At 52.3% G+C, this 20,469-nt stretch overlaps 1 protein-coding gene across 1 annotated transcript; it reads right to left on the bottom strand.

Moving 5' to 3' along the window:
• Window positions 1-468: 468 nt before the first annotated feature.
• SDC4 (syndecan 4) lies at window positions 469-20,159 on the bottom strand. Its single transcript, XM_036825866.1, has 5 exons — window positions 20,063-20,159; window positions 7,045-7,183; window positions 5,870-5,916; window positions 4,844-5,042; window positions 469-2,537 (listed from the first exon to the last, which is right to left on the bottom strand). Exons 1-5 carry the CDS (start codon window positions 20,129-20,131, stop codon window positions 2,386-2,388), a joined length of 606 nt encoding a protein of 201 aa, XP_036681761.1. The 5' UTR covers window positions 20,132-20,159; the 3' UTR covers window positions 469-2,385.
• Window positions 20,160-20,469: the final 310 nt, after the last annotated feature.

The following is a 20,469-nucleotide window of genomic DNA, read 5'->3' as shown; positions in this document are numbered from 1 at the left end:
TCGAGAGGCATCAACGCTATCTGACCAGAGCCCACCAGCTTCGATGCCCAGAGGCCAAGCAGGTGGACAGACCGTGGCAAAGCAGAGAACCTGCATCTAAAGGGGCACCTGCCCATCAGCAACTCCCAGTGGTGGCCATGCAGCCTCAGAGTTGCCAAATCTTGATTTTTTTCCCCCGAAGAGAAGTAGGGAATCAGTCTGGATTTTTATGGGAAACATCCTCACTTCCATAGTTGGCAACTAATTCAAGGATTTCTGTGTTTGTTTTTTAAACACGGTGCCTCCTAAACAAAAGTCCGAGGTAGGCAAGACATGGCCCACAGGCCAGTGTGCACGTTCTGACTTTCCTCCCTCCTTTCCGGCGTCTTACATCTCTGCCTCTGGTGTCTGGCAGCAATTATCTCAGGCTCCACTGAGATCAAGGGAAAGGATGACGACTGATGAACTTAAAAATGATAGAGGCAGGCGATCTAGAAAGTACGAGGTTTTATTATCTTTTTATCAAAAACTCAGTAACAGACAACAGTGTGAGGTGCTCACTCCCAACATGGCCAGAGGAAAAGGACACCAGGGGAGGAAGAGGACCCAGCCAGCTGGGACCCTGGGGTTATGGTGATGAAAGGCGAGGGAAGCAAGGGTAATTCCCGCCCCCCCCCAACCCCAGCCAATGGGGTCAGGAGATGTGGCCTGCCCTGGCTAAGCCACTAGGCCTCTCCTCTCTGGAGAGGAAGGGTCACAGAAAACAGGGCCCAGAGCCAGAGCCTGATCAGTCCTCCCCCATCCCCCTTTGCCTAGGAGACAAAGGTCATCCCAGCAAAACTGGGGCTGTGACTTGTTAAACCAGTTTAGTTCTCAAGCTGTGCTGTCCAACAGATGCCAGTGGGCTCTGCCTACATGTTTGGTACACCAGCCACCAGCCACATGTGGCTGCTGAGCACTTGAAATGTGGTTACTATAACTGAGGCACGAACGTTTAACTTGGTGCACTTTTAATTGATTTCTATGTGGTTAGTGGCTGCCATATTGGATAGCACTGCTCTCCAATTTTCTCTTAAATTAGGAGACAGCAAATGAAGGAACCCTAGCTAGGCTCAAAGCAAAAGCTAGAGAGAAGGTTTCCAGCCCAATCAGGAGAAGGCACCGAGGAACGGGACCAGAGAAAGAGGCAAAAATCCACTCAGCCACACAAAAATTCACGCACTCAACCACCCAGCCAACTTCACATGGGAATATCATATCACGCTATTTCCTGAAAAAATATATTTATCTATTTTGCTAGAACCAAGGAAGAAGAATAATATATTACATGAAAAAGAGACACAAATATCCCACCATCCCCTAAGTTATGTTTTGGGATCTGCTAGAAAACTATATTTCAGCAAAAGCTTCTTAGAGGAAGCAGCTTTAGAAAGGGCCAAGGTCATGAGCAGGGAAGTATGAAGAATTAAAAAAACAAAAACATGGGGAGGGGATTTAAAGAAAAAGAGAGGCAAGAGGAAAGGAGAGGCCCTGTCTGAAGCTATAAATAGTAAAAAAAAAAAAAAAAAATTAATAAAAATTATATCTCCGACTCTTCTCTCATTTTCGAGTAACAAAAACAAAAAAACATTAAATACAAACTTAGCAGGTACTGTGGAAAGGTGCAAGAGGGAGGAGAATGCCTCGGTTTCTGTGTACTCTTGCCCAGGTAGAGAGAGGCTCTGTACAAAGGAATGAACCATTAAAAAAAAATCCCACTAAAAATAGACTTATGAATATTCTACAAGTCCATTTCACAATGAACTTTCAGCTCTTTTCCCCACCCTCCCCAAATAAAAAAGGTTGATTTCCAAAAGTCGCTTGGAAGAGCCTAGAATGGCCCAGGGTGTACCACAGACTCCCATAGTGTGGTTGCAGGTGCCCTTTGAGGGACACATCTCCAGGTGCAGATAGATGGTTCTGGTTCCTTCTCCCAGCTCCTGGCAGAGGGGTCAGGCTGTGGAAGGAAGGGAGGGAGGGAAGAAGGCCGGGGGTGGGGGCCGACCTCCAGCAGGATTCACACAATAGCTTAGAAAGGCTCTGGATGAGGCCTGTTCAGTACAGGCTCTCAGCTGGGCCTCGATTCTAAACCGGAAGATGAAGAAACGATCCAATCCCAGACTTGGCCTTGAGAAAGGCCAAGTTTAACCCTGTTTTTCTGCTGGGACAATGGAGGCCCAGAGAATCAAGAAGAGGCAGGCAGGAACAGTAGCAGATGATGTCTCTTCTGACACTGAAACCCTAATCGGAGCTGGAGATGCTGATAGATCAGGACTGGGTTGCCCTCCCCCTCCCCTAATGTCCACCCTTCAAAATCCTTCAGCGGCCCTCCCCCGTAAAGTCCAAGCAGGTGCTCGGGAGGAAGCTTCAGGCGTAGAACTCGTTGGTGGGGGCTTTTTTGTAGATAGGTTTCTTGCCCAGGTCGTAGCTGCCCTCATCCTTCTTCTTCATGCGGTACACCAGCAGCAGGACCAGGAAAATGGCAAAGAGGATGCCCACGCCACCGCCCACAATCAGAGCTGGAGAGGAGAGAGGGGAGCGGTGAGGTGAGAGCTGGTTGCCCGTCGCGACCTCGGGTACACTGGCCACTTCCGCCTGGTCGGTTCTCCTACACTAGACATCCTCGTCATCACTCCCCTGGGTGTGCTCTGCTGATGCCTTACTGAATTTGATTCTCACAACCTCATTAATGAGAAGGGGGTCACTGTAAGTCACCGAAAAAACCACAGAACCAGAGCGACAAAGGCACCATTCCAACCCACATCTGCTTGAGTCCAAAGCCAGGTTCTTTCTCAACACCAGGCCAACTCCCAGCTCAGCCCTGAGCCAGGAAGAAGAGAAACTGCAGGCTGTGGAAATCCCCCTTAAACCTACTTACCCCACGGTCCTTAGCACAGCGAGCTCTCTAGCTGACCCCCTGTGCATGCATCCCTGTGCAGGTCTACATTTCTATAGACTGGTATATACATTCTGTACACACGCAGGTATACGCTACCATACACAGTTACCACATGCGAATGTGTCCACACTCCTACGTTATAGGTAATTATATATGTGGTTTGGGACTTCCCTGGCGGTCCAATGGTTAAGACTTCGCGCTTCCACTGCAGGGGGCACGGGTTTGATCCCTGGTACGGGAACTATGATCCCACATGCCGCGCAGTGCGGCCAAAAAAAAAATTATACATGTGGTTTATGTCCCTACGTGCGAACTCAGTGCTTAAGGCCTACGTTCCATTCCCATCTCTGCCACTTAACTGGCTGCAGGATCTAAATAATAAAATTCCTTCATCTCTCTCATTGCAAAATGGACACAATAGTACCTTCCTCATAGGTTTGTCCCCAGGATTAAATAAATTAATCCACTTAGAGAGCTCAGAACAGTGCATAGCATATGCTCAATACTCATTAATGATGAACCTTCATGGTTTATATCTGTGTCCCTAGCACCCCGAATCATTCTGGCACAACAGTAGGTGCTTAATAAATGACACAGTTTGGCTCAGAGAGGAGCATTGGCCGAGGGCACCTGGTTAGTGTCAGGCAGATGTGGGCTTTTCAGGGGAACATTATGTTCTCTGTATGACACCAGGCTTCCCGGAGGGCTCACTCCTGTTTGTTGAGCGGGCAGGGATATCTCCCAGAATCCTTTCTGTAGCAGATTGAGTCCCCTAATTCAGTCTTAACCTAAGAAGATTAGTTTTCTGCCCCTGCACACACTCCAAATCCATGCACAGAATGGGGACAGAGTGGCAGAGAACCAAATCAGGCTCTTTCTTGACTAAAATCATGAAAAAGCAGCAGCAAAGTACCCCCAGGAAATACCAGAAAAAGGACGTGGACTATCAGGTATCAACCCCCTTCCCGTTTCTATCGTCTTTCCCTCTGATGACTCCTCTGTTAGACCCTTGGTCTGTGCTGGGATTCCCCACAAGGTCAAGGCTCAAGGACAGACTCAGAAGTGCCTGTGGTCCTAGGTTCCAATGCCAGGTCTACCACCGTCTGGTCTCGTGCCTTTGGACAAGTGACTAGGCTTCAGTTTCCTTATCTGTAAGAGTATAGAAAACCATACCTGTCGGACATGGTTGTTATATGGATTATATGGATATGTTATATCCGTTATCTGGATAACCATACGTCGGATACGAGGACTCAATGAGGCAGGTGCATGAATCACATGGCACATGACAAGCACTTGATAAACTCCCAGGTGCTGTTTAAAAGCTACTGGAATGGAGGGTCCCACCTCAGCTAGCTCAACAATATAACTTTTCAAGTGAAGATCTCACACTTGTGTAATTCTCCACTGGAAGTATTAAGAGATGACCCGGTTCTCTCTTGCTATGTGACCCAAAGCCAGCGGTTTGCTTTCTCTGGGTCTGAGTCTCTCTATGTATAAGAAACAGTTGTTTGGACTAGATCAGTGGTTTTTATGTTTTTCTTTAAAAGCAGTAGAACGCTTAGTTGGTAAAAGCCAGAACCTTATGCTTATCCCACATCCACCAGCTAAAAGTGAAACTCTGTGGGTGAAGAAAGATGGGGCAGGCTTTACCTCTGAACTTCCACCAAATAGTTTGAAACTTACAAAGACTAAAAGGTCTCTAAGGGCCCCTCTAGTTTCGACAGCAGCCCTCACTCCACAGGCTGCACACAGAGTCAGAGGGGAAGCGTCATCCTTCAAGGCCCCAGGGCACCCAGGGGTTCTGAGGAAGGGGTACCAAGTTGCCTAATAGGCTAGACGCATCCTTGCCTGCAGCTCTATTCTGCCCCCACCTGAAGCCCTCCCCCCTCTTCGGGGTATCTTGTGGGACACATGGGACCTTACCTGCCAGAACCTCTGTCCTCTCAAAGATGTTGCTGCCCTGGGCTGTGCTGGACATGGACACCTTGTTGGATACATCCTCGTCCCCATCAAAGGGTGACATCCTCTTGGGGATGACCTCATTCTCCTCCAGTTCCTCGGGTTCGGTGGGGACCCAGCTCCCAAGCCCTGTCTTCTCAGGGATGTGGTTATCTAGAGGCACCTGGATAGAGGGAAGGAAAAGAGACCAACACTCAGCGTGGTTTGGGGAGGGACCCAGGGCAGGGGACAGGGACATTCAGCCAGGTGAGGAATCTGCTTCTGCATCTCGCTGGCCAAACCACGTGGTCCTAGAAATCAGCAACAACCTCTCAACAATTATGCTATCAACTTTTCTAGTAAATCTATCCCAAAAGGGTAATGAATAATGTGACCAAGGGCACAGGGAAGCAGGTGTTCTAGAATATTCTAGAGTAATAGACTATTACTATTCTATTCTGGAGGGTGGTTTGGCAAAACTGCAGAAATAGCTTCTCCATTAAGGCAGCAATTTTGCCTCTGGGACTCTGTCCTAAGGGGCTAATCAGAGATTTGTGTAAAAGAGGCTTGCTGTAGTGTTGTCATCGAAGGATATCAAAAAATCATAAACCTCTTTTCCATCAATAAGGGAAACTGGGTGAACTCTGATTACGCAGGCCATAAAAATGAATAGGATAGGAAAAACATTTAATTACGTGGGGAAATACTCGTGATCACTTTAAGTGAAAAACGAAGTATGTAGAACTGTATGTATAATTCGATATTAATGTTGGGAAATACCTAGAAACGCACACCAAAAAAGAGGCTGGAAACACATCTAAGTGTTTATCACTTAGTGATTACCCCTGCGGAGAGGATGGCCTGCCCATGACTCACAGTTGTGCCTGTCCCAAGAGTCCAGGGCCACAGATAGCAGCCTTCTTGCAGAGTGAGGTCAGACCCCCACTTACTCTGTCTGCTCCCCTCAAGAGGTACTAAGAGCAGGAAAAGCAAAAGTGTGTAGCTGCTTACCAAGGGATGGATCACTTCCGGGAAGATCGGGGTGTCCTCCGAGTCATCTGTAAGGACAGAAAGGCCGTGTGAGTGTGAGGTTGGTTACCCCCAGGTCAATGACCCAGGCAGGGCTGGTGGGAGTTCGAATTCACAATCAGCCCCCCAAATGTTCAGTGTCCAGCAAGTGATCATTCCCACCCCAGCCGCAGTCATCTCATCTGTAAAATGGGGCTCCTGAGACCTGCCTCCCTGGCTCTTTCACAGGAATGTTGAGCTGGTAGCTGGGCAGATTTTTTTGTCAGCTCCAGACTCTTGCTCCATATAGATCCCAGGACCAACAGCATCACCCGGTAGCTGGTTAGAAATGCAGAATTTCAGGGTCCACTAAATCAAAATCTGTATTTTAACAAGATCTCCAGGGGATTCATTTGAGAAGAATCTAGATTGCAATAGTAAATATTAGAAATTGCAATATCCATGTATTTCCTGAGTGTGTGGTAAATGCCGAGGGCTTTCACTCAGTCCCAACTTCACAACGCAGACAGCAATGCACTGTCATTTCTACTCCCATCTTACAGATGAGGAAACCAAGGCTTAGAGGTCACCGAGTGGCAGTTTGAACTCGGGACTACGTGTCTCCAAAGCTCAAACTTCAAATTATTACAGCACCTCACACATAGGAGGGATGCTTCTTGCAGTTCTGTCTAGCCCGGCAGCCAGAGCCAGGAAGTCACAGAAGACCAGGAGAGATACCGGCCCCTGGGTCCCGCCCCAAGCAGCCGGGGCCCCTTCACTACTCCCACCCCCTCTGAAGCAGGGGGTTTGTTCTCGGTTCCCACCCACACCTCTCGTCACCTTGCCCCCAGGCTTCTGAGCTGCTCCCTTTCCTTTTCAAAGGAAGAAAAACACTCAACAGTCCTCCTCCCCACGCCCACCCCACCCAACCCTGTCCGAAGGTGGACAGCTTCGGGCTGGCGCAAAGAAAACTTAGAACTAAAATTGAACTCAAAGCAACAATTTGCCCAGAGAGGGTCTCAGGGATGGGTTGATCCGGCAACTTTTGTTTCCCCCCTTTTTAGGGGGAGGGGCACGATAGGAAAATCCAAGCTTCAAGGAGGGGTCACCCTTGTGGGAGGAAGAGGATGGGGTCCCTCCAGCCCTGGGCCCCGGCCTGCCCACCACACCCTCCGTACCCAGATCTCCAGAGCCAGACAGCTCAAAGTCATGGGGCTCCTGCTCAGGTACCCCAACATCCTCGTCGTCCGGTAAGTCTCCGGAAAAGTGTCGGCCTTCTAGGAGGTCTCGAGGGTCGATGACCTCAGTTTCTCGGATCTAGGGGGAAAACAGGAGACACATCAGCCAGTCGCCCCCCAGTGCTCTCTAGCAGCCCCTGAACCCCGGAGAGGCAGTGAAGTGGGCGTTCAGGAAGGTGAGGTGGGGTGCTGGAAGAAGATCAGGCCAGAGCCTGGAGACCTGGGTCCTGGCCCCCTCCTGGCCCCTAACTTGCTGTGTGACCTTAGACAAATCCCATTCCCATTCTGGGCTAATAAAAATAATAAAGGTGGTCATAATCAGAATATAAATATCTGAGGTGCCCTGTACTGAGCACTTGCTATATGCCAGGCTCTGTTCTTAATAACTCTAAAGGCCAGTCTTTAACTCCATTTTATAACTGAGGAAGCTGGGTATCAAAGACATTAGATCATTTTCTCTTGGTGACTGGAGTAGCAGATGGAGAAGTGAGGACTCCACATAGAGCTGCCTGCCTTCAGAGCCAGTGTTCCCCATCCGCACTCCAGGGCGCTATGAGGCTATCACAGCTGATTCACCCACGGCAGGGAGAGGGCCACTGGTGCTGCTCTCGCCCTGTCCAGGACAACTTTCCCAGCTGAGTCGGACTGGGCTGGGACAGGCAGGGCTGGCTCACCCACACCCCCGGACAGCTTCGGGTCAGGGCTCTGCCTGGAGCTAGAGACTCAAGAGTACATGAGCACAGTCGTGTGTTCAGCCTTCCAAACATCTCCCACAGAGTCATTCTGCGGTGTGCTAAGTAAGCCCTGCCGCTGCGCTCACGGACCATCCACTCCAGGACCCATATGTATCACTCAGCTGCCACCTATTGGGGCCCTAGCTGTTCACAGCAGAATCTTAGGTCCATCCCCACCGGGAAGCTTTCAAAAAGGAAAGTATGAAAGATCCAGGAAGGCGAAGAACTTTCCCCAGATCCTACAGAATATCAGCTACCCTGCTCCCATCCCCTCAAGTTCAGCTGAGTGGAAAACAAAGCTCCTTCAAGAGAGTCTGGAAATATTTGGGATGTGCACCACCCTTCCCCCTAGCTTCTGGGCTAAGCCTTCCTCTGCCCACAGAACAGCAGCCCTGGGCAAAGTTCATTCTTTCACTAATGAATTCAAATATTAAAGTGCCTACTATTTCCCAGAAGAGTCAGGGTTTCGAATACGTTCAGTACACACCCCTGCCCAAGACATTCTCCTTTCCCCAGCCCCCTAACTGCAGGAGGTGGAAGGTCTCCTCAGAACTGGGGAACACCAGCTGGAGACCAGGGAGGTCCTGTCCTCCCATTTCACAGAATTTGCAAGATGAGCCCCGACACAGCAGTGACTTGCCCAAGGTCACACAGTGAGTTAGCTACATAGCTCAGAGAGGAAAGAGGCCAGGGCTCTGCTTCTGACTGCCCCAAGCTGTCCTTCACCCAGCGGAGACTTGCCAGTGACACAGGGGGGTGCCTGAGAAGGAACATCCGTTCCTAAGACAAGGTTACCATCTGTGGGAGAGGCCCAGGCTTCCGGGGAGAGGTGGGCGGAACTGGACTATCATATCAGGTCCCCTTCCACCCTGTCAAGGGCAGCTGGATTCCCGGAAGGGAGCAGGGTCAGGTCAGGAGGAAGGCAGTGGGCAGGCAACCCCCTCCCACCGCCAAGGCGAGAATCTCTGCTGAACGCTTGGTACACGTGGGGGTGGGGAGCCAGAAGGGGTTAAGCCCTGGTGAGGGATGACTTCATGACTCGGGAATCAGGAGCTGTGGGGTTGCCGGCGCTGGAATTCCAGCCCCCGCACAGCCCCATGCCTGTGGCTTCAGTTTGGCAGTACTGGAGGAAGGCTCCTCCGTGGTTGCGCAAGCTGCCTGTACCTAGGGTGGGGTCCCTGTGCTCTACCCCCATCGCCTGCTGCAAATTCCCCTGGGGCCCAGAATCAGAAACAGCAGGACCCCGGCGGCTTACCAGACTAAGCACTTAGCGTGAATGAGCTCCTCCTCATAGCCCTTATTCACAGAAGTATTAAGAGGCAGGGGGCGGGGAGATGCTCAGAAAATTAGTCACTTGCCCAAGATCACCCAGGCAAGAAAGTGCCCACACTGGACCAGAACCCAGGCATGGGTCACCTGAGCCTTTAGCCACATACGGACAAACACGTGCATGAACACATGTGTACACAGAATGCCTACCTACCTCGGTTAGGAGGGAGCCCTGTCAAGCGGAGGTCAAACCCAGCCCAGGAGGGAAAGAAGGTACTTTGGCCACTTGCTTATTTGGCTTGGAGACCAGTCAGAGCTCAAAGTCCTCAAGATGGGGGCTGGGGTCCCAACACTGTGCTGTTTCAGGCTGAGACCTTCCCCTACCTTCTCATTCCCAGGAGCCACGACTGGTTATTTATGAATCCTGCCTTTCTTTTAGTGGGTGAAAGTGCTGAGGAGTGTTTCAAAACAACGCACGGGATCAGCACACTCATTGGTTGGTAGCGGCTCTGTTTCACATCAGGAAACGAAGACCAAGTCTGCAGCAAAACCCAGGCTGAAAACCAGATTGATTCCCAGTTCAGCCATCTTGGGGGTCACCGGGTCATCCCTAACCCTTCATTTTTATACCAGGTTCCTTGAGAGCATAAATGACTTTTCTTAAGGTCAGGAATGGCCAGAATTAGCCAGGATTAGATCCCATCAGATACCTATCTCGGCTCTAAAAGGACAGGGATTGGGAATTCCCTGGCAGTCCAGTGGTTAGGACTCCGAGCTTCCACTGCAGGGGGCACGGGTTCGATCCCTGGTAGCGGAAGTAAGAACCTGCATGCCGCATGGTGCGCCATAAATAAATAAATAAATAAGCGGACAGGGATCCCTAAAGGAACCTGCATGGCGTGTGGTGCGCCATAAACAAACAAACAAATAAATGGGCAGGGATCCCTAAAGGCTGCATTAGATGAGCCCAGGTGCCCTCCTACAGCAAGTTAAAGGGCTTAGGAGGAGCTCTGTGAGGCGTACTGATGGAGGACACAGGAAATTAAATCCTCTCCAACTCCAGAAGTGGTCCCTTCTCTGCCCAAGACCCCTGACAAGAGGGAAATTCCCAAGTGGGCAGAATTCCTAAGACTAGGTCAGCAAGACTCAACCAGGCTCCCTGGGATTGTGGGCAAGTATCCCTTTGTGTGTGTGTGTGTGGATGGGGGGATGCCAACAGCCCTCCCTTCCCCCACCCTCTTTTCAGACAAGGCCCATTCAGTCTGAGGTGGCTTTGAAGAACCAGGCCACCCAGCAGCCAGGCCGAGCCCTGACCAGAGAGGGGCTCCACCCTGCTTCTGGCTCACCCCATCCCTGCCCGGGGAGCGTGTGTTCACACGTGTGTGCACGCACAGGCACCCTCTCTGGGCCCTCAGGTCTCTCTATATCTTTGTCCTACTCATAGACACACAACAGAAATCAGCAGCTGAATAAGCAGACCCTGGTGGGCACCTGGGGTTGCTGCCTGGAGGTTTAGAGATGCTGGATGCTTCCCCAGACTCTCCATAGAAAAGAAGAGGGGTAGGTGCTATTTTGTGCTGTAAAGACTAATGCCTACCTACAGAAGGTGTCTGAGGCCCAACCATCTCATTTTATTACCCAGATTAAAAGATAAGGGCCTTTGCCAAGGTCGCCCAAGCAGAACTGGACTTAGAACCTAGGTCCCTAAAAGAAAAAAAAGAACCTAGGGCAGAAATAGAGACACAGATGTAGAGAACAAACGTATGGACACCAAGGGGGGAAAGTGGCGGGGGGTGGTGGTGGTGGGATGAATTGGGAGATTGGGACTGACATATATACACTAATATGTATAAAACGGATAACTAGTAAGAACCTGCTGTATAAAAAGTAAATAAAAATTCAAAAATTCAAAAAAAAAAAAGAGAATCTAGGTCTCTGGGCTCCTGGGCTGGACTTGTCTTCCTTTCCCACTTCTAGGGTCTGGGCTGCCCCTAAAGGTCTCAGCAAATCCACGGGCAGCAGCTGTCACTCCAGATATAACCCACATCCAGTCCTTAGGCGATTGGCATGAAGCTAGGAAAAGTCACCAACCCTACTGCAAAGTCCTACAGCTTCAGTCACCCAGGAAAATCATGGGGCCAGGCACTAGTATCCACGACATGCTGGGCACCACGCTGGGTTCTTCTCCGTATGAGCTCTTTTTATTCGCACAACAGCCTTGTAAGGTGCTCTACCCATGTTGTCGGAAAGAGAGCTTCAGTTCAGTCATTCATGTAAAGTCACAGAGCTAGAAAGCGACAGAGCTGGGATTCAAACCTAGATCTTTCTCAAGACCATATCTTAGCCACAACCAGACTTCTCACTGCCACCCACAATTTACCTCTCCACCCCAGTGCCACAGCGCAGAGCATACAACTTCCAGGCCAGGGCTCCAGGGCACCCCTTCCCCTGGTCAGGGAGTAAACAAAGGTAAAAGTGATATTGCTTAAACAAAAGAACAGAAACTTGGCTGGGACACCGGGGAGAAGTTCAGGGTCAGAGCTTACTTAACTGTGAACTGGTGGGAGGAAAAGAGAGGCGAGTCTTCCCCCACCTGGCCCTTCCACAGGGGAGGAAGCCACCCCCAGGGGTCAGGGACACACTCGACCCTTCTTTCGGGGGTGAGACCAGAAGGTCAATTAGGCAAGCCAAATTTTGGGGGAAGCGGGGACGCTGAGTGCCCTGGGCCCTAACGGCTGAACCCAGCACAGTGGTCCTGGCAGGAGATCCCCAGAAGCAGCCATTGATACAGGCATGGTCCTCCCCCATCCTCCTTCTGAAGGGTCAGATGCCCCCTAGAATGAGCAAAACCTGGGTACCACAATCAGGACTCTACATGTTGGCAGAAATGGAAGGATCCACCACCAGAGTGGTGACCTGTAAAGGCAGTTTCACCAGCAAACCACAGTCCTATCACTCCCTACCTATACGAGCCTGGGCATTGATTTCACATCTTAAAGCCTCAGTTTCCTCTTTTTGTAACCAGGGCTAGTAGCACCTTGCTGAAGGATGAGAATTAAGTGAAACGCATTGGGGTGTGCAAGGGACCCAGCACGTAGCCTGGTACACAGCAGGTGCTCAATGAGTAGCAGCTATTATTAATCCCCATCTGCCTTCCTTCTGGCTAAGGGGATTTTAGTGCTCAAAGGGTCAGAGAGACCTGAGAAAAGTTGTAGAAGCAGTTGCATTGCTAGAAAAGTGGTTGGTGGGTGGGGAGGTGCTTTGCAAACTGCGCAGGGACATACCCTATAACTTGTATTTATTTTGCTTCCGAGACCAGAGACTCTTCAACAACCAATCAGGCCCCCTGATAGAAGAGAGAAAGGCCCAGAGATGGGCAGAGATCTGCGCAAGGTCACACAGCTCGGAGCACATGTCCTAAGCAGATAGAGGCAGAGGAGAGACCAACTGCATTTTTCCAAAAAGAGCAAACGGCAGTGACCGGAGACACTTGAAACTCTACTTGGGGACCTGTATCCCCAGAGTATTTCCTGACCTGCCTTGGGGATGAAAAAAATATCTAGAAGGCCAGAAGAAACCCCACACCAATCCAGGACCTGGTGTGCTGGTATGGGAAGGGTTAAGCCAGGTCTGGAGATGGGGGTTCGAATGTCGGCCCTGCCCACTCCAAGGTCGGGTTACTAGGAACACAATCGCTCAGGAGAGAAGCCAGGCCTGGCATTGCCAGCAGCTTTTCACCAATTCCCCCCTGCCCATCCAGGGCAGCTCCAGGACCCAGGGGTGCCAGCTAGTAATAGAGGCTGGAAGGGGAAGGGTGGGGGGAGCTTCTGGAGCCTCTGGACATCCCCCTGGCCGAAGCTGATGCGGCATCCTTGTCACTAACACCCCGGATGATGGTGGGAGATTCTCTCTCTGGGCCTCGGTTTCCCCACCTCTGAAAGGCGATTCTCAAAGAGACAAGCCTTCCTCTGTCTGGAGGCCTGGTAACAAAGCTGGGGACTGCTCCGATTACCGATTACCGGTGGAGACAGCCGGGAGGGGGCTGGTTCCCTCAGGGCCGCAGAGACAGAGGTGCATTGAAGCTGGGCTGGTAATCTAGGCAGCGGATCCGAGGTCCCTGCTGGATCTGAGGGCGGGGTATAAACAAGCCTCCCGTGTTCTCTAGAGCAGAGTTGATATAGCCTTGTCTCGGCCGATTAGATCAGCCCTGGGTGCTGGCTTCCTGCCCCTTCCCAGCCTCCCCCGCCGCTCGGGGAAGCCACAGCTCCAGATCGGGTCAGTCTGTCCCACAGACGTCTCTTGGCCGGGCTTCCCCAGGGCAAGGAGTGTCCCAGCCGTTGGTCACCACTGCCCCCATGCCCCGAGGTTGGACAGTACAGCCAGTCCCCGCAGGCCTGGCCACGACCAGCCGGGCCCCACCAAGTCACTGTTTCCACACATACCAGCCTCTCCCTGCCTCCCCTTTCCATTACCCCAGGTGTCACCTGACTAGCAGCCTCTGCTACTGTGCCAGAGAAAACTGGGGCAGCCGAGCTCCAAGCCTGAAGGAGGGGGAGGGGGGATGCAGAGTAAAGCAGGGGGGAGGGGGCTGAGTAGGAGGGCCTGGGGGGTGGGGTGGGAGTTAGGGAGTCACAGGGGTGGGTAGGGGGGGACCACAGAAGGCTGAAGCTGGAAAGAGCTGTTAAGATCACAGTGAGCTTTTTGGGGACTCCTGGAGCCCTGTGAGAGGGATAAAAAGTTCTGAACCCCAAGAATCATAACTGCTGGTTTACGTTTCTCAGCGCGCACACAGACAGCAACCTCCCCACGCCAACCTCTGGCCAGGTTAAGAACCCTTGTCTAGCCACTAATAATAAACTAAACTTAAACCAGAACTTCACAAGTTTGCCAAACACTGATGACGACCCCGGAGTGACACAGGTGTTTTATAGAGGACGCTGGGGCTCACACCGGCCAAATGACTTATGAACTAACTGCGCGTCCCTGGCTGAGCAGCAGAGCTGAGACGGGAACTCAGGTTTTTCTGACTGTGAAACGTACCCATTTTCCAGTCACCCAGCCTCCCGGGGACAGGGCCAGAGGGGACCATGCCCAGAGATCACCAGTGAGTTAATAACAAACCCGCCCAAGTCAGGTTGCTTGAACTCTTGGGGTTAAATCAGGCCCCAACTGTTGACACAAGCCTTCTCCTCTCTCCCCAGGCATCACACGATGAAAACATCTGAAAACTGGCATTCCAGAACACTGTACCTTTTCTGTCCACCATCACACTCCCTCCCCCAGAGCCCAGGGCGTTTTTTTTGCAATTCCCTCGGCCTCTGGACTGGAAACACCGGCCCTCCCCCTACTGCACAAGGCTCCTCCAGCATGGGAGGCCAACCCCTGAGGCCTGGGCAGTGTCCTGGCTGTCCGATTCCCCTGCCCTGTCTCTCTCCAGGCTGAAAATTGCTCAGCAGGGGGATTCCTACCGATCCCCCGCAGGAGGGGTGGGGCTGCCGGGAACTGGTTCTTGTTTAAATATCAACCCATCCGATAATTAACAAACTTCTAAGACAAACAAATAGGAGATTTGGGCTCTGTCAGCCCTACCCTAGACTCCTCCCTTCCCACCTTGCAGCTGTTGGGGGGAGGGGAGAGAGCTCTCCTGGGGCCGCTGAGGGTGGGATCCTCAAAAGGAAAGGACCACCTGGCATCAAGGCAGCCTGGGCGAAGCTGGGAACCTTCACTAAGAAGGCCTCCTGCCTACCAGGCGGGATCTTAAGAGCTTCACTTGAGGCCTTGTCATCTCCTACAAGCCTCCCCACAATCCCCATCTTCTTATAGACCAGAAAGCAGAGGCTTGGAGCGGTCCAGTGGCCTGTCCCAAGCCATGGAGCTAGTAAGAGGGGGGCTTCGCATCTCTGGAGTCAGGTCTGCCTAAATCCAAATCAATGTTCCAATCCCAAGAAGCAAGAGAGAGCGTCAGAAAAATCAGAATCCTGGGATCAAATCTGGACTGTACCAGCTTTGCTCTGTAAACTCAGACCAATTGCAGCCTCAGTTTTGCTTTAAGGGAGGGGGGGAAAAAGCGCTACCTGCACTGCAGAGGTCAATTATTTTTTTCTCTTTTGCTCTAAGTAATCTTTTTTTTTAATTGAAGTACAGTTGATTTACAATGTTGTGTTAATTTCTGCTGTACAGCAAAGTGATTCAGTTATACATATATATACAATCTTTTTTATACTCTTTTCCATTATGGTTTATCAGAGGATATTGACTATAGTTCCCTGTGCTATAGAGTAGGACCTTGTTGTTTATCCATTCTATGTGTAATAGTTTGCTTCTGCTAACCCCAAACTCCCACTCCATCCCTTCCCAACCCCCTTTCCCCCTTGGCAACCACAAGTCAGTTGCAGAGGTCAGTTTTGAGGACTGGCTGAACTCTATTCCGTCAAAGGCCACACACAGGCAAGGCACTGGGAAGGTCTGGGGCCTAGTACTAGTATTTCCTGTATGTCCCTTCAAGGCCCTGGACACTAGTTGACTATCCCTAATAGGCCCCCAAAGGACAAGATAAAACTCTGGAGCCCATGCCAACATGCCCACTGCAGAGCCATCCTATTAGCCAAGAGGTTGAAAGGAGATGGGTGACTCAGGCAGGCCAGCTACCACTCTCCTCCAGTGACTCACAGAGCCCTGTCCAGCCCCTTCCCCCAATTTTAGGTCATCACTTGGAAATCACACCCACCAGTCTAGGAGGCTGAGGACAGCTAGGAGCCAATTCCTCCCAAGAGGGACCTGGGGCGGGAGAGCCAGGCCAGGCTTCCCGCCCCCTCATTCAGGCCAGCTCAGCACTCCAAGTACTTGGAAAAGCCCTGTTTCCAGGAGCTGGGGATGGCAGGATCTGAATGTCTCCACCACCCGCCTCCCCAGTGTTGCTTCTTGCGTAGGCTCTTAACCAAGGATGCCAAGAAAGCTCCTCTCCCCCCGCCAGAAAGGACCCTTTAGAGGGCTTTGGTCCAACCTTCTCATTTCAGAGTTGGGGACACTGAGACCCAGAGGGCATGTTTGCTCAAGGTCACCCAGCGATTCAGAAGGAGGACCCAAGGCATCTACTATCAAACCCAGCCAACTTCCTCATCTGGAATGTTCTCCGAGGACCTGCAAATCAGACACCTTGTGTTACCTGACAGACCTGGTTCTGACCCTGGCAAGCCCTTACAGTCCTCTGAGTGTCACTTTCCTGTAAAAATGGAGATAATAATACCTACCTCACAGTATCACCGGGAGGCAATCATGTTAGTAATAAATAACCTCATTGCACCTTTTAGAATGAAGTTACATGCATACATTTATTTGTTCATTCATACAAACATTTCCTGAGTACTAACTACCGGCCAGGTATTTCACTGAAAGTGAATAGAGCAGAGTTCCAGGCCTGGGTGTGTCGGGGTGGAAGAGGGGTGGAGGAGGAAGGGCTCAGAATTTGATGGGGTATGTTAATGCCCTCATGAACCATAAGTTTCTTCAAGGGAGGGAATGCCTTAGATGTCTTTATGGTTTCCACAACCCTTTCAAAGAGTAGTTACTTAATTATTAATAGAATATCCGAGCTGGAAGGGGCTCTCTATTGAGTTCAAACTCCATTTTACAGATGGGGGATGTCAACCCAGAGAGAGAAAGGGACCCAACCTCACAGAGCCCTCCAAAGCATGGCCCAAATATTTTCCTTTGGTAGCTCTCTGGGCTTCTAGGAATTCCAAAGAGCTCTCTCTGGCCACTCAAGGGTCCTAGACCCCCTGGGCTTCCGTCCCCACCGCTACTTCTGTGCAATCAAGGAGAGAATTCTCAAGAAGACCAGAAACATCTCTTAGCTAAAGTACACGGGGTGCGTGGGGGACACTTCCCCAGAACTGACTGGGCCTGGTGCCACGTCTGTGCCCCTGGGCAGCAATACCACGGGGCGGGGGTCCAGCTCCCAAAACAAGGCTGCCTTTAATAGGCCAGGGAGGGAGTGGCAGGAAGGCAGATCAGGGGAATGCTTCCAGCTGGGCAGGAAGAACTGGTTTGGGACGGCAAGCCCCACCGAACAGAGAAGAGTCTGGCTCAGCCTGGGTTCCCTTCCCAAAACCTGTGGCACTGAGGGGGCAGAAAGGAGGGCACTACCCACGGGGAGGACAGGCCTTTGGCTTAAACCTAAAATCTGGGGAGTGGCCCCAATAGCATTATTGGAGGGGGACTACAGGACAGAGATTCTGATGGCCTGGGAGCTCTCTGCTACCCCAAGATGGTACCATTTTACCTCATCTGTAAAGTGGGCATAATATAATCCCCACATGCTAGGGTTTTTATGAGAATAAAATGCACCAGACCTGGTATATGGAAAGCACTCCATAAACGACAACTGTTATTACCAAAACCCTTCTCTCTGGGCCTCAATTTTCTCCACCTGCAAAAAGAAAAGGGTCGACCAGATCATCTCTGTGGTCTAATCCAACTGTGACTAGGTCTGATTTTTCCGGCCACAACCTTGGGAGGGAAAGTGCTGGGAGCAGGGTGCGGGGGAAAGGGGGGAAGCCCTGTGACCCAGTTCAAGGTGGAAGATCTCGTAACATTAGCCAGGAAGGGAGCACTGAGGTCAGGATGAGAGAGACGGACACCTCTCTCAGGAAGCAGCTGCCTAGGGCTCACTTCTCCAGCTGATGGGTCACCACCTACCCTCCCCCAAACCACATCCTTCTGACTGCCCCCAGGCACAGCTGCCTGCTCCTCCCCCGTCCCCCCCAAGCACCTGCAGTCTTGGCAGCCCCTGAACCAAGACTGGCATGTTACCTCTCAACCACCGGGCTCTTTCCCCTTTTCCCCACACCACCCAGGCCGATGGGACAATGCCATGCCATTCCTTCGGATGCCTCCACAACTGTGACGCCAACACATCCTTCAGGGACCTAGTTTAGAGCACTGCGCGGGGAGCAGCAGGCTTGGGTTCGAGTCCTAACTCAGCCACTCACCTTTTGGCAAGGTTGCCCTTCTTAGCTTGGGGAAGCCATCACCTCACTCTGGGCCTCGGTTTCCTTCTACTCCAGAATTCCTTGTGGCCGGCCCACCCCAAATCTTTTATGGATTCTAAAGAGTGACCCAGGGATGAGACATCACAGCAGCCCCTCAGAGTAGCATCAGACTACACGTCAAGATACATGCGAAAGAGAAAAAAAAGGGACCTGGGGGCTTCCCTGGTGGCGCAGTGGTTGAGAATCTGCCTGCCAATGCAGAGAATACGGGTTCGAGCCCTGGTCTGGGAAGATCCCACATGCCGCGGAGCAACTGGGCCCGTGAGCCACAATTACTGAGCCTGCGCGTCTGGAGCCTGTGCTCCGCAACAAGAGAGGCCGCGATAATGAGGGGCCCGCGCACCGCGATGAAGAGTGGCCCCCACTTGCCACAACTAGAGAAAGCCCTCAGACAGAAACAAAGACCCAACACAGCCATAAAAAATAAATAAATAAATAAATAAATAAACCCAAAGTTAAAAAAAAAAAAATTAAAAAAAAAAAAAGGGACCTGGAAGCCTGTCTGCTTCATTTGCATCTGACTCAGCCTCTTATCAGCGGTCTGACCTTGGGCAGGTTAGTCGACCTCTGTAGCCTCAGGACCAGTTTAAAACAGTAAACAGAAGGGCTAAATTAAACTAGTCGATAGAGCCATTACAATAGCTATTAGAAAGCTATTAGAACAGTACCATAAGCACTAAATGTTTGCTGTCATCACTCAGGGCTGCAGTTGTACGTGGGGGCGGGGAGGAAGCGGGGCTGGGGTCGGGGGTGGGTATAGCTCAGGGTCTCACCCATACCTCAGATGAAGCCTGCCAGGCAGAAACGAGCTCCCCTAAGTAATCCCAGAGGAATAGGAGCCCCATAAAGATTGACATTAATGATTAAACGTCACTGGACTTGCTCTCCCCAAAACCGAGGTTTAAGCGCACCAAGGAAGCACAAAGCCCAGGCTTTTTTGGCGGGCGGGGGTCAGATTGCCTCTCAGCAATTCCTGCACCCCAACTTCCCAGATGTGATTGGCTCACTCCTTCCCAGCTGGCTGCTGGGACGAATGGAGCTTCTGGTGGGCCCCAGGCTTTGTAAACTACAGCAGGGACCAGTAAGCGGTGAGAAGGAGGCTCCTGGGGGCTCACTGAGACCTTCTCTTCCCCCAGCCCCCCTTCACCCCACCCCAAAGTGGGAGCTTTAGGTTTCCCCAGCGCTAAACGCTCTTCTGGCGGAGAGCAGAGGCTTGACTCCTGGCGAAGTGCTGAGCCTAAACCGTCCCCTCCAGTCCGCCCTTGAAAAATCAGAGTCCCAACTTTGTAGCGACCCTAAAGAAGCACTGGTCACCTCCTGTCCCGGTCTCCCACACGCTTTGTGCCGATGGGAAAATCGAGACTCAGAAGGGGCAGGGCCTTGCCCGGAGCCACAGGCCAGCGGCAGGACTGCGGCCAGAACTGAGGTCAGGGCTCACTCCTTGCCCCGGTGTGTGAAACAAGGCCCTGCAGAACCCTAACCCCCTCCCCATTCCTAGTACAGGCAGCCCCCTTCACTCCCAGGCCATCTCGGATTCTAGAGGGCGAGAAGGGGCGTCAGGGCTCCCAGCCTGCCCCAGGATCACCAGGGAAGGGGCGAGAGGGTGAGGGGAAACGAGGTGACACCAGCTTAGTCACGTCCGAGCCTTGAGCCCGCGGCGGGGCTGAGGCCAGAGGGAGGCGGGAAGCGCAACAGGCTGGGGGCGCACGGCGCGCGTGGGGGCCACCCATCCCCCTCTCCCCGGAGCCTCCCTGGGACCCTGGAGCCAAGTTTCCAACAAAGTGTCCCTGGCCTCTGCGTCTAGCTGGGGGCGGCGCATCCCCCTCCCCATTGCCCCCGCATCGCAGGATCCCAGGAACAAAGGAGGCACCAGTCCGCCCCCCCCGGGGATCTCCCAGGACCCACCGACTCGGCGGCGACGGCAACGGCGCCCACGAGGGGCCACAGTAGCGCGAGCAGGCGGGCGGGGGCCATCGTACCACTGTCCGGAGAGAGCGCGAAGGCTGGTGGCCAGGGCTGGCGCGCGTTCCCTCTTATAGGCGGTGATCGGTCCCGCCCCGGCCCCGCCCCGGCCCGCCCCCGTCGCCGGCACCCCGCCCGGAATTCCCCAGTGAAAGCTGGGCCTCCGGGGCGCTACGCCCGCCGGCCCAGCTGGAAACCCGAGGGACCCGCCCCGTGGACCGGGCCGCGCAGTCCACCCGAATCCCTGGCCTCCAGTAACCCGGATCCCCGATCCCCTGCTAGGCAGGTGACCGGAGATCACTGTGCTTAACCCCATTTTACAGCTGGGCAGCTGGGGAAACTGAGGCCCA

Source organism: Balaenoptera musculus, chromosome 15, assembly GCF_009873245.2.
Source record: "Balaenoptera musculus isolate JJ_BM4_2016_0621 chromosome 15, mBalMus1.pri.v3, whole genome shotgun sequence".
Taxonomy (NCBI): domain Eukaryota; kingdom Metazoa; phylum Chordata; class Mammalia; order Artiodactyla; family Balaenopteridae; genus Balaenoptera; species Balaenoptera musculus.
The sequence above is the reverse complement of the archived record's forward strand: the minus strand, read 5'-3'. Positions and strand labels throughout refer to the sequence as shown.